Source organism: Rhinolophus ferrumequinum, chromosome 9 (genome assembly GCF_004115265.2).
Source record: "Rhinolophus ferrumequinum isolate MPI-CBG mRhiFer1 chromosome 9, mRhiFer1_v1.p, whole genome shotgun sequence".
Taxonomy (NCBI): domain Eukaryota; kingdom Metazoa; phylum Chordata; class Mammalia; order Chiroptera; family Rhinolophidae; genus Rhinolophus; species Rhinolophus ferrumequinum.
Window position 1 is genome coordinate 77,483,346 of NC_046292.1, and position 15,099 is coordinate 77,498,444.

The 15,099-nt window shown below is 39.1% G+C and overlaps 1 protein-coding gene across 1 annotated transcript in view; it reads right to left on the bottom strand.

Moving 5' to 3' along the window:
• Positions 1-15,099, bottom strand: part of CAP2 (cyclase associated actin cytoskeleton regulatory protein 2) — a 144,992-nt gene that overhangs the window by 79,967 nt on the left and 49,926 nt on the right. The window contains exon 4 of the mRNA XM_033115558.1: positions 12,387-12,464. Within this exon, the coding sequence (XP_032971449.1) occupies positions 12,387-12,464 (78 nt within the window). The remainder of the gene's footprint in view (positions 1-12,386; positions 12,465-15,099) is intronic.

Below are 15,099 nucleotides of genomic sequence, written 5' to 3' on the forward strand. Positions count from 1 at the left end.
TAGGAAAGTTTGAATGGTTGTTGTGGTCGAGGCATGAGATAGTAACAGCTAAGATAAGTGCAAAACACAGGAATCATGACAAATAACATCACCCAGACCCTATTTCTCCAAGGTATGTTCTCATACAAATGAGATAATAATAGATGTAGGAGTGCCAAATGCTATGAATGCTATATAGTAGGCATCCAGTAAATGTTTGGTTAAAAAAAAAGCCCTGAGAAATAAATTAATGGCGTTGAGGAAATTAAAGAGGGCTGGAGTATGTAAGGTGAAGAGGGCCTAACAAAGTTCTGAAGCAACTACTTACAGGCAAATTTATCTAATAAGTGATTCCAGATATGGAAACACTAGTCCTCACAGCAGCTAACCCACCAAAATGTGACAAGAACATTTTTTTCTCCTGTTTAGTTTATGAAAAGAAGTAACCATCAAAGAAGTACATTCTCTAGCTGTTTGTCCCTAGAAACCTAAATATTGAGCTGCCTTAGGGGAAGCGATGTGGAGAATAGAGGGGAAAAAAGCTTGAGAATAGAGGGGGAAAAAGCTTGTGTGTGTTTTCTTTTCTTGATTAATTTGGAAAATTTATCTCCTTCAAAATGAACTGCCATCAGTAAAAGGCTCTCTTGTTCAAGTTAGGAGAGGAGCTAGGAGGTATAAAACGGTGAATATGGGTCTTTATTTTTCTGGCAATGTTAACTTCTCCGTGTTCAAAATTTATGTTTTAAAAATCTCTGGAAGGCACAGTGCATTTCAATTAGTTAGGATATACAGTACTTTGTCTTCTCCTAAAAAACAATTATGTAAAATTTATTCTGGATTATTTGTAATTCTAGTACTTAGGGAAATGTCTGCATTTTCAATTAAGAGCTAAATATACAAATTAAAAGTATTGCACAGTGAAGCTTAAATCTAGCCCTCACTAGCTGGAGCACAAAAACACTAATATCAAATGATGGTTTTGTCATGTGATCCATCCCCCAGCACATACAAATATAGAACATGACCATAAAAAGTAATGGACCATGCCCTCTGCTAAGTAATTTATGACAGCGGATCCAGACTGGAATGCCAGCTGAAATTACCTTCTCCCCGTCTGCTATTTTCGCATATGCAGCTTTGTTCAGATGATAGAAGCTATATCCTGCAAAGAGGACCCAAATTAAGGCTGCTGAGACTATGAACAAGTAGCAAATCCAAATCAAAGAACAAAATATGTTTGGTTTTTAAGAAGATTTGTTGAACGGCTCAATGACCTCCTTTTAAATTAATTTTTGATTCAGCCTGTAAGAGAAGAATTTGCAACGCTTCCAATTTTTTTTTTAATACCAGATTAATGGTGGCTAGCAGGCAAACATTTAGCTTCTCAGTGGAGGATGATAAATAGTTGATAATTATTTTATTAAAAATACAAAGTGATCGCAACATCCCACTAAACAGAGAATGAAAACTTCCCTAGCCATATACATAGTTCTAGCTCTGAAGAAGAATTTGCCATCAAGGCACTCTGGAATTGTAACAAACTTCACATGAAATAGTTGTGAAAACAAAGGATATTACTTCTTTATTAACCTTTACCCCTCCGATAATCCCCAAATCCCTTGTGTGTGATAACCACCTCACTTCCTTTGGGCAGCCATTCATTATCTAATTCATGTCTTACACAAAGAGAGATGAGCTAATGTGCTTTATCAGATTAAAAAAAAAAAAGTCACTGTGAGTGATGTCCAGCAGGACAGGATCTTAGTAAATCCTTTCTGCCTCCACAGTCCTGGGTTTCTAAATACCTATAAAGCTACTAACCCTGGTCCCAGCTCACAGGCTCATTCACAGCTTTATGTTGTTAAAACAAACAGTCTGGGCAGAAGAATGACAGAATTACTCTCCCTGCTGATTACCCTCCTCTTTGCATCCTGATAAACTAATGATTAGCTTTCCTGTTGGGATTCAGCACTGACTGGGCAGCTTCAGGCTGTCAACTCAAGCAGACCCCGATGATACCACACGAACTTCTTCCTCTCCTTCCTTCCCTGATGTTTTATTCTTCGTGAACCAGCATCTATATCCAGCCTTCACATGCTAGCCAGGGTGTAATTACCGAGGTAATTTTCTTGCTATGAAAAGGCTCCTACGAAAAGCAAAGGCTTCTTTTTGCCTCATCTCCCCACCTACAACACAAAATGCTCCTCAGAAAGCTTCCAGTTACCAAAACCCAAATCTGTAGGTATCAGTAAGGAATTCGTTTTTACCTGCTCTTCACAGATTGTACCTGAGAGGATATTTTAGTTGGGCTTGAAGGCTACACTTTTATTCTAGAAATTACTGCCTTTGGGTGCTTTTGGGTTGGTAGTGAAGAGAACCAATCCATTCAGCCCTATCAGTAAGTGCAGAAACTCACGCATATTTAGGAAGTGAGGCTATAACGTTCATTTGGAAAAGGTCCTGAAGTGAGCCACTGGTTAGGTTGTAAAGTGTTCTCCTTCCTGACACTCTGTCAACCCAGATCCCTGGGAAATACCTCTATTTAATAAAAATCATAACAGTATGAACCAAAGGATGAAAACTTTTTACCTTTTATTTCTCTTGTGGTTTTTCTTTTCCAGTTTCAAGATAAATGTAGAATTATATATTTAAAATACTTGCTTGGCACATTTAATTAATACCAGTTACTCAACAGAATATTTCTTGATACCTTTGTATTAAGAAAAAAAAGCTTCATAGCAATATATTAAAGTATGCATTTCATTTTACATTTGAGCCAGAATTATTTTCTTGCTTTATGTTATCTATCATGTGCCCCCTAACAATAGAATTTAGCAACACTAATCATGGTTAGATCTGTCAAGAAGATACAGCAACCATGATTGAGCAATGTGGTGACATTTTCTGGGCACAGACGTAAGTAAGGCTTGGGATTTTGGTTTCGTTCATTCATTTGCTTTTCCTTACAATTTCCAGACCTACCCCTAGCACCATCTAATTTACCCAAGGCATGCTCTGAGATCAGAGTCATGTGATTATTCTGTTTGGCATTTTAAAATATTAGACAATAATTTGACAACTTATAGTAATTGTCGTGCAGGAGACCCTGCTCGCTGCACCATGTGTCATGCGGGATGTCCGGTGGGGTCTCTGGTCCCGCTCCCCACACAAGAATGCAGGATATGGCTAGGCCAAAAAGGAACACCCACGGATGCATAGGTAGGGGAGTCATACCACTGTACTGTCACTGGCAGCTGGGTTGGAGACACAGGAACCAGGAGCAACACAATTCTCAACCCTCACTGTGCCACTTGCAGGCTCAGCCATATCCTGCGTTCTTGTGTGGGGAGAGGGACCAGAGACCCCACTGGACATCCCGCATGACACATGGCGCAGCGAGCAGGGTCTCCTGCATGACACTTGGCGTAGTCGGCAGGATACCCCGCCTGACACCCCGCAGGCTACCCCGCATGACACCCCGCACGACAGTTATGGTAAAATATTACAGAGGCACAAAGATGAACTCACTCTAAGAGAAACTTTAAGATATCTGTATTATATCTATATCTATATCTATGTCTATATCTATCTATATCTAGCCCACGTAATAAAGACTAATTCAGCTGTTAGATTTGAAAGTTTTCTTGTCTTTCTCTGGATGCCTACTGGGGGAATTAACCTGGAAAACCCCACAGGAATATTTAGAAAGACAATCTGTTTCCACTGAAATAGACCTCATTTTAGCCAAACCAAGTTACCTACTCTGGCAGATTGGCTCGATGCTCACCAAATCGATGACTTCTTCATTGTAGGCATACAGGTAGATTGAATTCCTTAGCCTCCCTTGTTGCTAGGAACGGTCAAGAAACTGAATGAAGGTAGAAGTAACACATGCCACTTCAGGCCTGGCCCATAAAACCTTTACAGGAATAATCCTGCATTCTCTTTCCCAATTCAATGGCAGAAGGCCTAGAGGAGGTGGGGGCTGCCAGATGGAAGAAGCTTGTGTCCCTGAATGACCATATAGAAGATCGTCAGACAGAAACACAGAGTAGACCTCACGTGAGCAAGAAAACAATGTGTACTCTGTTAAACCTTCAGGAATTGGGGACTTTTTCTTAAGGCAGTTGGACGGCCCTGACTAGTACTGAACTCTTCTCAGTTACCTTGATACTTGTTGCTTTTTCTCATTCAGTCTTCACAAGAACTTTATGACATAGGAAACTATTATCCCCATATTAGAGATAGGGAATCATGGGCTTACAGTAAAACTGTCTTCCCCTAAGTGGGTAACTTAGGCAAGTTATTTTGGCTAAAATGGCTCCGTGGAAAAGTACTATGGACTTTCCCAGATCAATCTGTCACCAGTCACCCTGAAGAAGACAGAAGATTCTCCAATTTAGGAGACACAGATGAATTTGTTTTTCTTGCATTTGGAGTAGCAGAGCTAATGAGTAGAAGACCTGAGATTCAAACCCAGGTAAACCCAAATCTATAGTTTCTACTCTTTTTTTTTTTATTTAAATTTATTGGGGTGACAATTGTTATTAAAATTACATAGATTTCAGGTGTGCAATTCTATATCACATCATCTATAAATTACATTGTGTGTTCACCACCCAGAGTCAGTTCTCTTTCCATCACCGTATATTTGATCCCCCTTACCCTCATCTCCCACCCCCCAACCCCCTTACCCTCTGGTAACCGCTAAATTACGTTCCCCAGATTAATTTTCAAACCCCGTGGCCATCCTGTGGTCACCGACTGCCCTTCAATCCCTTCACCCGCCTCTTCACCCGCCCCCCCCCCCCCGCCCATCTAGCAATCCTCAGTCTTGACATCCCTCACAAATTAATGTTTTATAAAAATCTCAAACATATTTACATCCACTTGTAACCTGGATCTCTCAATGCGCCAAGTAAATTAGCTGAAGTCCTAAGGTTACTGCCACTAGGCTGTCTTGCTTAGTTTAAGAGTAACAAATTATTAGCAAATTAGATTACTGCTCCACGCATTAGAAAATCCTTAGGAAGTGAGTGCTTTGAGCAGAGCACTGAGCCAGGCATGATATTCACCCAGAGATAGAGGCATGGCCACAAGGAGTCTCTCATCTTCCTTCCCTTTCTAATTTTTCAGACTGTATAAAAACGAAAGGACCAAAAAATAGTTATAGGTTCCTATTCTATGCACAAGAAGACACTATTTCCTTTTTAAATGCAAGTCCAAATAAAGACAGAAATGGAGAGGGCGGATAGAAGAAACTCACCTCTCCTTCTGGAGGAATTAAAAAAACCCTCAGATTTCTAATCTTCTCAATAAAATAAAATCCACAGGGCAATCAACGACCATAAACCATCTTCCTTAAAGTTGGAAACTTAGGATTAATTTTTTCTTTGTGTACCAGTACACATTAATCACACACACATACACACACAGGGGCACACACAGGCATGCACAGTCATGCACATGCATGCACATACAGACGTTTCATTGTCAGGTCTTTGCAGCATGAGAAATGTTGGAGAAAACATGAAGAGTGTACATGGGAGGGAAGGAGAATGCCTGCTCTACTTACAGCACAACAGAGGTGGTTCTCTACCATCCCACTGCTGCCCACCTGCTTGCAAATTACCTGGAGCTGGAGGAGGTAGGGCCTCGGGGGGTGAGTGCCTGGAAACCCCTGGTGATAGCCTTCCTTGGAGTGTTGGCCATCCAGGGCACTGGTCTACTGGAGGTTACATTTGTAGGGTCATTCATGGTGGAGATGATTAAAGATCATGTTTCACATTTCTCCCAAGTGATGTGAAATGTATCAATGCCAAAAAAACACTTCTTTCACCTCTATCCAATTAAACACATTCTACAGTTTTATTTTGACGTATAAATCCCATAAATGACTGTGATGTGTGGCTCTTACTATATATAGTGTCTATGTAAAGGACTTTGGATGGTGAACAGGCCCAGGTCTAGATCCCATAGTCAGGTCATTAATGTGTCACTGAATTTCATTTTTTGTCCTTGCAAATTAGAAATAACATATTCTCCCTATACCTACCTGTTGTAAAAGTAAATGAATAGTTGAATGTGCTAGGGCCCCTTGAACCTTTCTGTACTTATAGAATGGGGGCTTATTGGCCATTTTCCACCTGAGAATCCTCCCATCAACTGGGAAGAGATCAGCTTGATCAATTGTCACTAAAATTCCTGGACAATACTGAAAGGAATAGGCCATTATTTTGCCCAAAGATCATTTTTATAAATTACAACAAGAGGTAAGAAGAAAAGCATCAGATATTCTGCACGTGTTTTACAACTTTTTTATGTCGTGAGCACTGTAATAAATCCATAAGAGAGGTGCTTTTGAAGTGTAAGGTGTCATGATCCATTAGTATGAAATCCATTCAGTGGGTCATGATCAGTTTTAAAAAAAGAGCAAAAGAACAAAATAATAGAATCAACTAGAAGAAAAATATCAGAATGTGGTACACTTGGTAAGGAGAACTGTTGTTTTGTGAAATGGGGTGGTGAAATAAAATGTATATTTTTCTATTATATTAGAGAATACAAGAAGCATGTTTCTTAGTCCAAAATGAGAAAGGAAATTTGAAATTGGATGTTATCGTTGTCAATCAGGCCTATAGATGAACCTCTTACCCTGCTTCTCACAGGATAGATGGAAGGGTGAGGATGGAGGAACTCTGAGAAGACATGGAAAAGAAAGCAAATGGCGGAGCAACTTCATATTTTGGTCTGTGGCTCATGACCTTATTAAAAATAACAATTATTTTTATTTTAGCTTTAAAAACCATTGACAAAATAAAGAGGCAGCCAAGCGAATGGAAGAAAGTTTTTGCAAACAATGCCTCCAATAAGGGGCTAATATCCAAAATATATAAGGAACTCATACAATTCAACAATAAAAAAATAAACGATGCAATTTAAAAATGGGCAGAGGACCTGAAGAGACATTCCTCCAAGGAGGACAAATGGCCAATAGACATATGAAAAAATGCTCAACATCACTAATCATCAGAGAAACGCAAATAAAAACCACAATGAGATATCACCTCACCCCAGTCAGAATGGCTATCATCAACAAGACAAATAATAACAAGTGTTAGAGAGGCTGTGGAGGAAAAGTAACCCTCATACACTGTTGGTGGGAATGCAGACTGGTGCAGCCACAATGAAAGACAGTGTGGAGGTTCCTCAAATAATGAAGAATAGAATTACCATATGACCCAGCAATCCCTCTGCTGAAACCCCCAAAATCTGAAAACGTTATCCGTAAAGATATATATATATATATGCTCCGATGTAACACTGTAGCTTTATTTATGGTGGCCAAGACATGGAAACAACAAAAGTGTCCTTCAATAGATGATTGGATAAAGAAGATACAGTATATATACACAATGGAATTCTGCCATAAGAAAAGATGAAATAGTACCATTTGCAACAACATGGATGGATCTTGAGATTATTATGCTAAGCGAAATACGTCACACAGAAAAAGTCGAGAACCATATGGATTCACTCATATGTGGTTTTCACTCATAAAACTGAAAACAACAAAGGAACAAGACAAACAAATGAAGAAACAAAAACTCGTAGACACAGACAATAGTTTAGTGGTTACCAGAAGGTAAGGGTGTAGGGTGGTGGTAGATGAGGGTAAAAGGAATCAAATATATGGTGATGGAAGGAGAACTGACTCTGGGTGGTGAACACACAATGTGATATCTAGATGACATATTACAGAAACCTCTATAACTTTACTAACAATTGTCACCACAATAAACTTTAATTAAAAAAATAATAACAATTGTTTTGGAGTCTGGTAAGGAGAAGGGAATCAAGTCAATTTGTATTAGTTTTCTATTGCTGCATAACAAATTACCACAAACCTAGTGGCTTAGAACAATATCCGTCTATCATCTCACAATTTCTGTATGATTTCTACTCAGGTTTTCACTGGGGCTGAAAACAAGGTGTCGGCGGGTCATATTCCCATCTGGAGGTTGGGTTCCCCTGAGGGCTCATGTAGTTGTTGACAGAATTCAGTTACTTGTAGTTGTAGAACTGAGATCCATGTTTTATTGCTGGCTGTTGGCAGGAGGTCCCTCTCAGCTTCTAGAGGCTGCCTACTCATGATGTGGTAGCTCATGTCTTCAAAGCCTGTGGAAGAATCTCTCTCCAGCCGCCATGACAGTCTTATACAACACAACACAGCCACTGGAGTGGCTGTCCCATTACCCTGTCATAACCTACTCAAAGGAGTGATAGCCTATAAATTCGCAGGTCCTATCTCCACTCCAGGGGTGGGGATTAAGCATTAGGTGGTAGGAATCTTGGGACCCATCTGAGACTTCAGCCGACCATAGAATCCCCTCTAATTGTTAGAATAAAGCAACGATAATCAAACAGTTAAAGCAACTTAAAAGAAATGTGCAGGTCTGCATTTTCCAAAGTGGTGCACCAGCCTTCTGTGGAATGTGAATAGATGTCACTCTACAAAAAGCCTCCGTGGTCAAATAAGTTTTGGAAGACCTGATTTTAATAAGGTTTAACATGTTTCTTTACTGAACAAGGTATGGTATTTCCCTAAACGTATTTAACCCAGGATTTGTGTTTTTTTAATTGGTGCTAAATAAATCCACCACTTTATTAATATTACTGTAATACCAACATTACATTGACAGTAGCTGTATTTTTGCTTTAGTATTGTCATTTTATTCCTCCACGATGCCTTTCCTGATATCTTTATCTACAAGATCTCCACTTCCCTGAATTTCAGTAGCACTATTGGTCTACCTCGCTCGTAATTGATAAATATAAAATACTTTTATTCTTTGATAGTCACCCTTTACTAAATTGAATCTCTTGGAAAGTTGGCACTCTGGCTTAAAGCAACATTGTAGAGCACTGGAGACAGCTGTGCAGTGGTGAAGTGTGTTGGCTCAGATTTCTGGGGATCAGAGTTATCCTGGGCCAATTCATCAGCTTTGGAAATAGTGAGTAAACCAGTTACCCAATCTCTGAACCGCTTCTGCCTCATCTTTAAATTCAGAGTGCAGCAAGAGATGATTCCTAAGGGCTCCTCCCACCTAATATTTGATATATGCCCTGCTCCATCTCATAAGTGTTTGTTTTTACAGTGCCTGGATCACAGTAAGCACTTGATAAATACCTGTCCAATGATTAATGGTGAGCTTGTATCATTGTGGATTCCAGTATTTTATGAGCACTCTCCTGTGCTCTAGGAGGTGGCCAGCTTCCTGCTGGCCAGGGTGCTCACGCTCAGTTTTGGGCATCTTGCTGCTTACACCATCTTCAGGCCACAACTGACCACTAATGTTAGTTTGGCCTTGCCTCATGCTTCTGCAGCATTAGTGGTCACCTTCATCAGCAAGATTGGGGGCACCCCCTCGGAGGTCCTCCTGGATTAAAGTATCTTCCCTTCCCAATGCTTAAAACTCCTATTAAAGATTCATTCTCTACCATTTTATCTTGGAGCCCAATTATAACTATATGTATATAAGTAAATAATTATATGAGAAATAATTCAATAACTCCTCCACTAGAAAGTAAGTCACCTTGTTTAGGCATGTAGTGTGAGCAACAAAACAACCTCTGCTATTGTCAGTCACTAAGATTTTGGAGATGTTTTTTACAGCAGCATAACACAGCTTGCTTTGATATGGAAATGTTAGGAGAAAAGAACAGGAGTTTGATATTTGACTTCTGAGGGATTTTGCGCTTGTGGGGATTTCAGGTGGTGACTTCTAAGTTCTTGCAGCTTAAAGCACAGCAACCGACCACTAGCAGCAGCAGCGTCTGGGAGCTCATTAGAACTACACACTCTCGAGCTCCACCCTAGACCCACTGAGTGAGACCCTGCAGTTTAACAAGATCTCTAGGTGATTCAAAAGAAGACTAGAGTTTGAGAAGCAGTACTCTAGGGGCAGCTGAAAATGAAATTCAGAAGCACCTGAAACAAATTTGAGCTAGAGACATAACAGTGAGAGCCATCCATACAACACAGGTTCTCAAAGTGTGGTGCCTGGACCATTATATAAGAACCTTTCAGAAATGCAGGTTCTTAGGCCTCAACCAGGAGTTATTGAATCGCAAGCTCTGTAAGTGGGGTCCAACAATCTATGTCTTAACAACCCTGCATGTGACTCTCATACACACTCAAGTCTGGGAACCACTGACATATGACAATGAGAGCTGAGAAATTATAGGTGTTAATAGTCTCCTGAAAGAAGGAAGGGAGGTTGACATGGACAATTACAACATTGTTCCTATGAGACACTGACCTGCTTTATGGCAATCTTCTTTATGATATATCTTCTAGAACGTACATGGGGAAAATCAAGGCCTGGCTGTGGACTGTTCTCACCCCTGGTGATGACCTCGCAAGTCTGCTTTTCCACTGAATGGAACTACTAGGAGAGTCATCCGGGTAAAGATCGAGGTGACAAAAAGGAGGTGGGTATCCAAACACTGCTTTGCATTTTGCCTACCTGGTCCTGCTGGGGCTTATTACACTCAGAGCACATACTAAATGCTACAGGGAACATTGCCAGCACATGCCCTTCCTGGCTACAAGTCCCCTGGAACAGATCCAGTTCTCTCCCTTTTATTAAGAAGGCAGCTCGGTGACCATAGGATGGCCACGGGCTTGAAAATTAATCTGGGGAACGTAATTTGGTGGTTACCAGAAGGTAAAGGGGTTGGGGGGTGGGGGATGAGGGTGAGGGGGATCAAATGTATGGTGATGGAAGGGGAGCTGACTCTGGGTAGTGAACACACAATGTGATTTATGGATGATGTGATACAGAATTGCACACCTGAAATCTATGTAATTTTACTAACAATTGTCACCCCAATAAATTAAAAATAAATTAAAAAAAAAAAAAAAGAAGGCAGCAGAGTAAGAAGGTGGAACTACAGATGTTACACCCAAGAATCCGTATAGCCATAAGCTAAGTCATACATTATCCCTGACCATGGCTCATTTGGAGTTGAGATGCCATGGTCCCAGTGCATTCATTCATGTTTGTTTGTTCACTCATTCACTTCTTCACCCAGTACATAATGAGTGACAGTTATGTGTAAGGCCTGCAAAGCCAATAGAGAGGTCTTTTGTTTTGTGCTTAAAGAAAGGATTGAGTGGGGTGCCAGCCAAGAAACTCATGGTTCTTCCCTCCATCTGAGACTCTTAATGATGCATTGAAGTCACCTCACTTTAATCACCAAAAAGCCAGGCTAAGGCTGTCTCTAGAATGCATCACATTGTGATTTCCTAGTTTCACTCTTTTCTTTTGCAAAGGGAAAAAAAAAAAAAAAAAATCAGGGACTGAGAAAGCCAAAGAAGAAATGAATCCACAGAGTATCCTAGAATATTTTGATCCCTACAATGACCCCTGGCTAGGCTGTGTGCTAACACCTCATTTTCCACAAGGAATTTCCATCCAGGTGGTGGATGGCAGCTCTGATGACGAGTTAGAATCACCTGATAAGCCTCCAAACTCTCAAGGACAACCCCACTCCTTAGACCAATTAAACCAGAACCTCTTGGACTGTGAGCTAGACACTAGTATTTAAAAATATTTCCTGGGTAATTCCACTGCACAGGCAGGGCTAGGAACCACTGTTCCAGGGTGGGTCTAGGTCTCAGGTCTTGGCCCTTTATGGAGCTGAGCTTCATCCCCTGAAAGTCAAAGTCTTAGTTTCCCAGGATTCTCAGCTCAACTTTTTCAACTTCAAGAGTTTGTTTTAGAATTCAAAATGAGCTTTTAAATTTAAGCTATTTTTTATAAATGAATATTAAATTATTTTCTATATTTATGTGGTTGTTACTGAAATTCAGATGCAGATATTTAGTTGGAAGAACAATTCTTACTTTTTCTTATTTAACAAGGTATGCTGGTAATACGTCTACTTTTTAACGAATAATTTCATTCGTTACACACTGATTTAGCCTATCTATGCTACGTATGAAACAGAAGATAATCAAATTCATACATAGACAATATAGATGACAATAGATGTGAACACTTTTTGAAAACAAAGCAGCACAAAGCATGAACTAAAATTTAGCAGTAAACACTTCTTGATTATAAAACAATTGTGAGACTTGTGAAAATAATAGGATAGAGATGACATAAATATTGACCTTTTAAACTGGTGATGTCAATTGTTATAGTATGAATTTGACCACAACAAGATTATGAAAACAGAAAAAAATGTTACATATCGGGATCTGGATTAGAGACAGAAGCTACATGTGAATCTCATTTTTGGGGTGTCTCTCACAATAACTGGTTCTGTTGCTTCCTTGTTTTTATTTTATAGTGCCCATTTCCTAGGCAGCACTATGTCCTAGGCAACACTCTTACCTCCTGGGGTTGTTGGTACTGAGAGGCCATCAGAAGGAAAGCTCGCTGGGCCTGGAAAGCGCTATGCACCATTTCTGCCTAGGAACAAAAAGGAAGAGAGGAGTTTAAATGTTTGAGCTCCTAAACAGAGTTACCCTATGATTCAGCAATTCCATCCCTAGGTATATACCCAAGAAAAATGAAAACATACGTCCACACAAAAACTTGTAAATAAATGTTCATAGCAGCATTATTCATAATTGCCAATGTGGAAACAACCAGAATGTCCATCAACTGATGAATAAATACACAAAATGTGATATATCCAAACAATGGAATACTATTTGGTATTAATAAAATAAATCAAGTACTGATGCATATTACAACATGGGTGAACATTAAAAGCATTCTGTTGAGTGAATGAAGTCAGTCACGAAAGACCGTATTTGTATGATTCCATTTACATGAAATAATCAGAATAAGCAAATCTACAAAGACAGAAAGTAGATTGGTGGTTGCCAGGGGCTGGTGGGAGGAAGGGACAGGGAGTGACTGCTAATGAGAATGGGGTTTCTTTTGGGGGTAATGAAAATGTTCTGGAGTTAGACAGTGGTGATGGTTTCACAACTTGGCGAATATATTGAAAACCACTGAACTGTACATTTTAGAAGAGTGAATGTTGTGTGAATTATCTCTCAACACAGCTGTTAAAAAATGTTTGAGCCCCAAAGTGCAATTGTTTTCAAAGGAGATCTCCTGTCCTCTTTCATAGTGTGCCCAAATCTGTTCCATGCCTTCTGGTGAAAAGAAAATTGACCCTTAAGCCATCCCCCTACAGATATGCTCACTGAAAGCTAGTGGCTTCTACATCTAGCTTCTACAACCCTTCATTAAGATGGGTCTGGAAGAAAATTCAGTGCTACTTGGACTCAACTCCCCCTAAAGGAGTTGTGTGGGTGGGAATATCTTCAAACACATGGTCTCTGATCCTTACCCTCTATCCACTCTTAAAAAGTAATCTTTTAATTTTTTTAAATTTAAAAAGTTACAGAGGAGTACAAAGAAGAAAATAATTCCAAATATTCACATCACCCACAATTAATCATTTTTCCCTAAGTTTTAGAAAATTTGCACAGTTGTTTTCATAACACAAAGTATAATGATTTAGAATAAGCTTTGAAATGCTGAAGATTACAAAGATTAAAGTTTTTAAAAATGCCTCAAAACCTAGAAATAATCATCATTAATATTAGATGAACATCATTGCAGCTACCTTTTAAGACCTATCTGCAGAGATTTTTGTAAAATGAGACCCTACCCTAGATGCTATTTTTAAAAATAAAAAGTATAAATTTTAATTGTGATTGAATAGTAGAGATGAAAGAGAAAAAAATGATAAACTTCAAATGAAAGTTTCTGCACTGTAAGTATGTCCTGAATGATAGTTCTAAGGTAAAAAAATATATAAAATATTAAGAGGCTGGAAAATTATGTGTTAATATTTTAAAGTACATGATATAATTTTAGAAAATACTGATTGGGAATCAATTGGGAAAGATACATACCTCAGTATTTTTTCACTTCTTTCTATCTCTGTTCCCCTATCTTCCATATTTTTTAGTTATTATTTTTATTTTGCCCAACTGGTAGTATTCATATTCTATCTGTAATATTAATTCTCATAGTTGTTTAGGATTAGTTTAAACATACCTAGTGGTTCTCACCAGTCATTTTACCATAACTTCATTTTTGAGTTATTTTGATACGTTTTTATTGGCGGAACTCTCATTATCAAGTATTTTCTTCAAAAAAAGTCTTAAGGTTGCTTTAGTTTTTCAGATCTAAGCAGGTCTCCCCGTCATCTTTATATTTTAACATCTTGGCTGGATATAACATCCTTGGGTCTCTCTCTTCCTCCATTTTCAGATAGCATGGCACTAAAAGCAGCAGAGGAGAAAGCTGAAGCCAGTTTGATTTTTTCCTCCCTTGTAGGAAATTGACTTTTTCTGGTTTGACATCTGAAGAATTATATCTTTGTCCTTGAAGTTTAATAGCTTAACTAAGACATGTTTAGGTTTTATGCATTCTATATTATATTTCCTGGAATAGATTTGGTCCTTTATTCATTTATGGGAAATTTTCTTATATTTTTCAACTCTTGTGTTTCATATGTCTTTAAGGGGATGGGAAATAGAGGCAGAATTAGGAACCAGAAGCTGCTCAGTTCCTGAAATATATTGGTTTAGATTATAGCTTTTTTCTTTGGTTACTATTGGTAAAATTTTTTTTTTATTGGGGAACAGTGTATTTTTCTGGGACCCATCAGCTCCAAGTCAAGTCGTTGTTTACAATCTAGTTGTGGAGGGCGCAGTTCACTGACCCATGTGGGCGACCTTGGTGTTATGAGCCTACGCTCTGACCACTAAGACAACCGGCCAACCCTTGGTGAATTTTTTTTAAACTCCCCCCTGCCCGCATTTGTGGGGCGCGAGGGGGAATTCTGATTTAGCTTTATTTGGTCATAAATTTATATTATTTTACACGTACTTATTGACTTCATTCTTAATCTCCTCCTGTTAGCTTCGCATCTGTTTGGGGGCAGTTTCTATCTCTGTCATCTTGGATAATGACTTACTTCTTTGATAAATAGGTAAGAACCAGCTTAATACATTTTCAAGGATAGCAGCAATAGGATTAGGTTAATCTCACCCCAGTGTCAACACCAGACAATTTT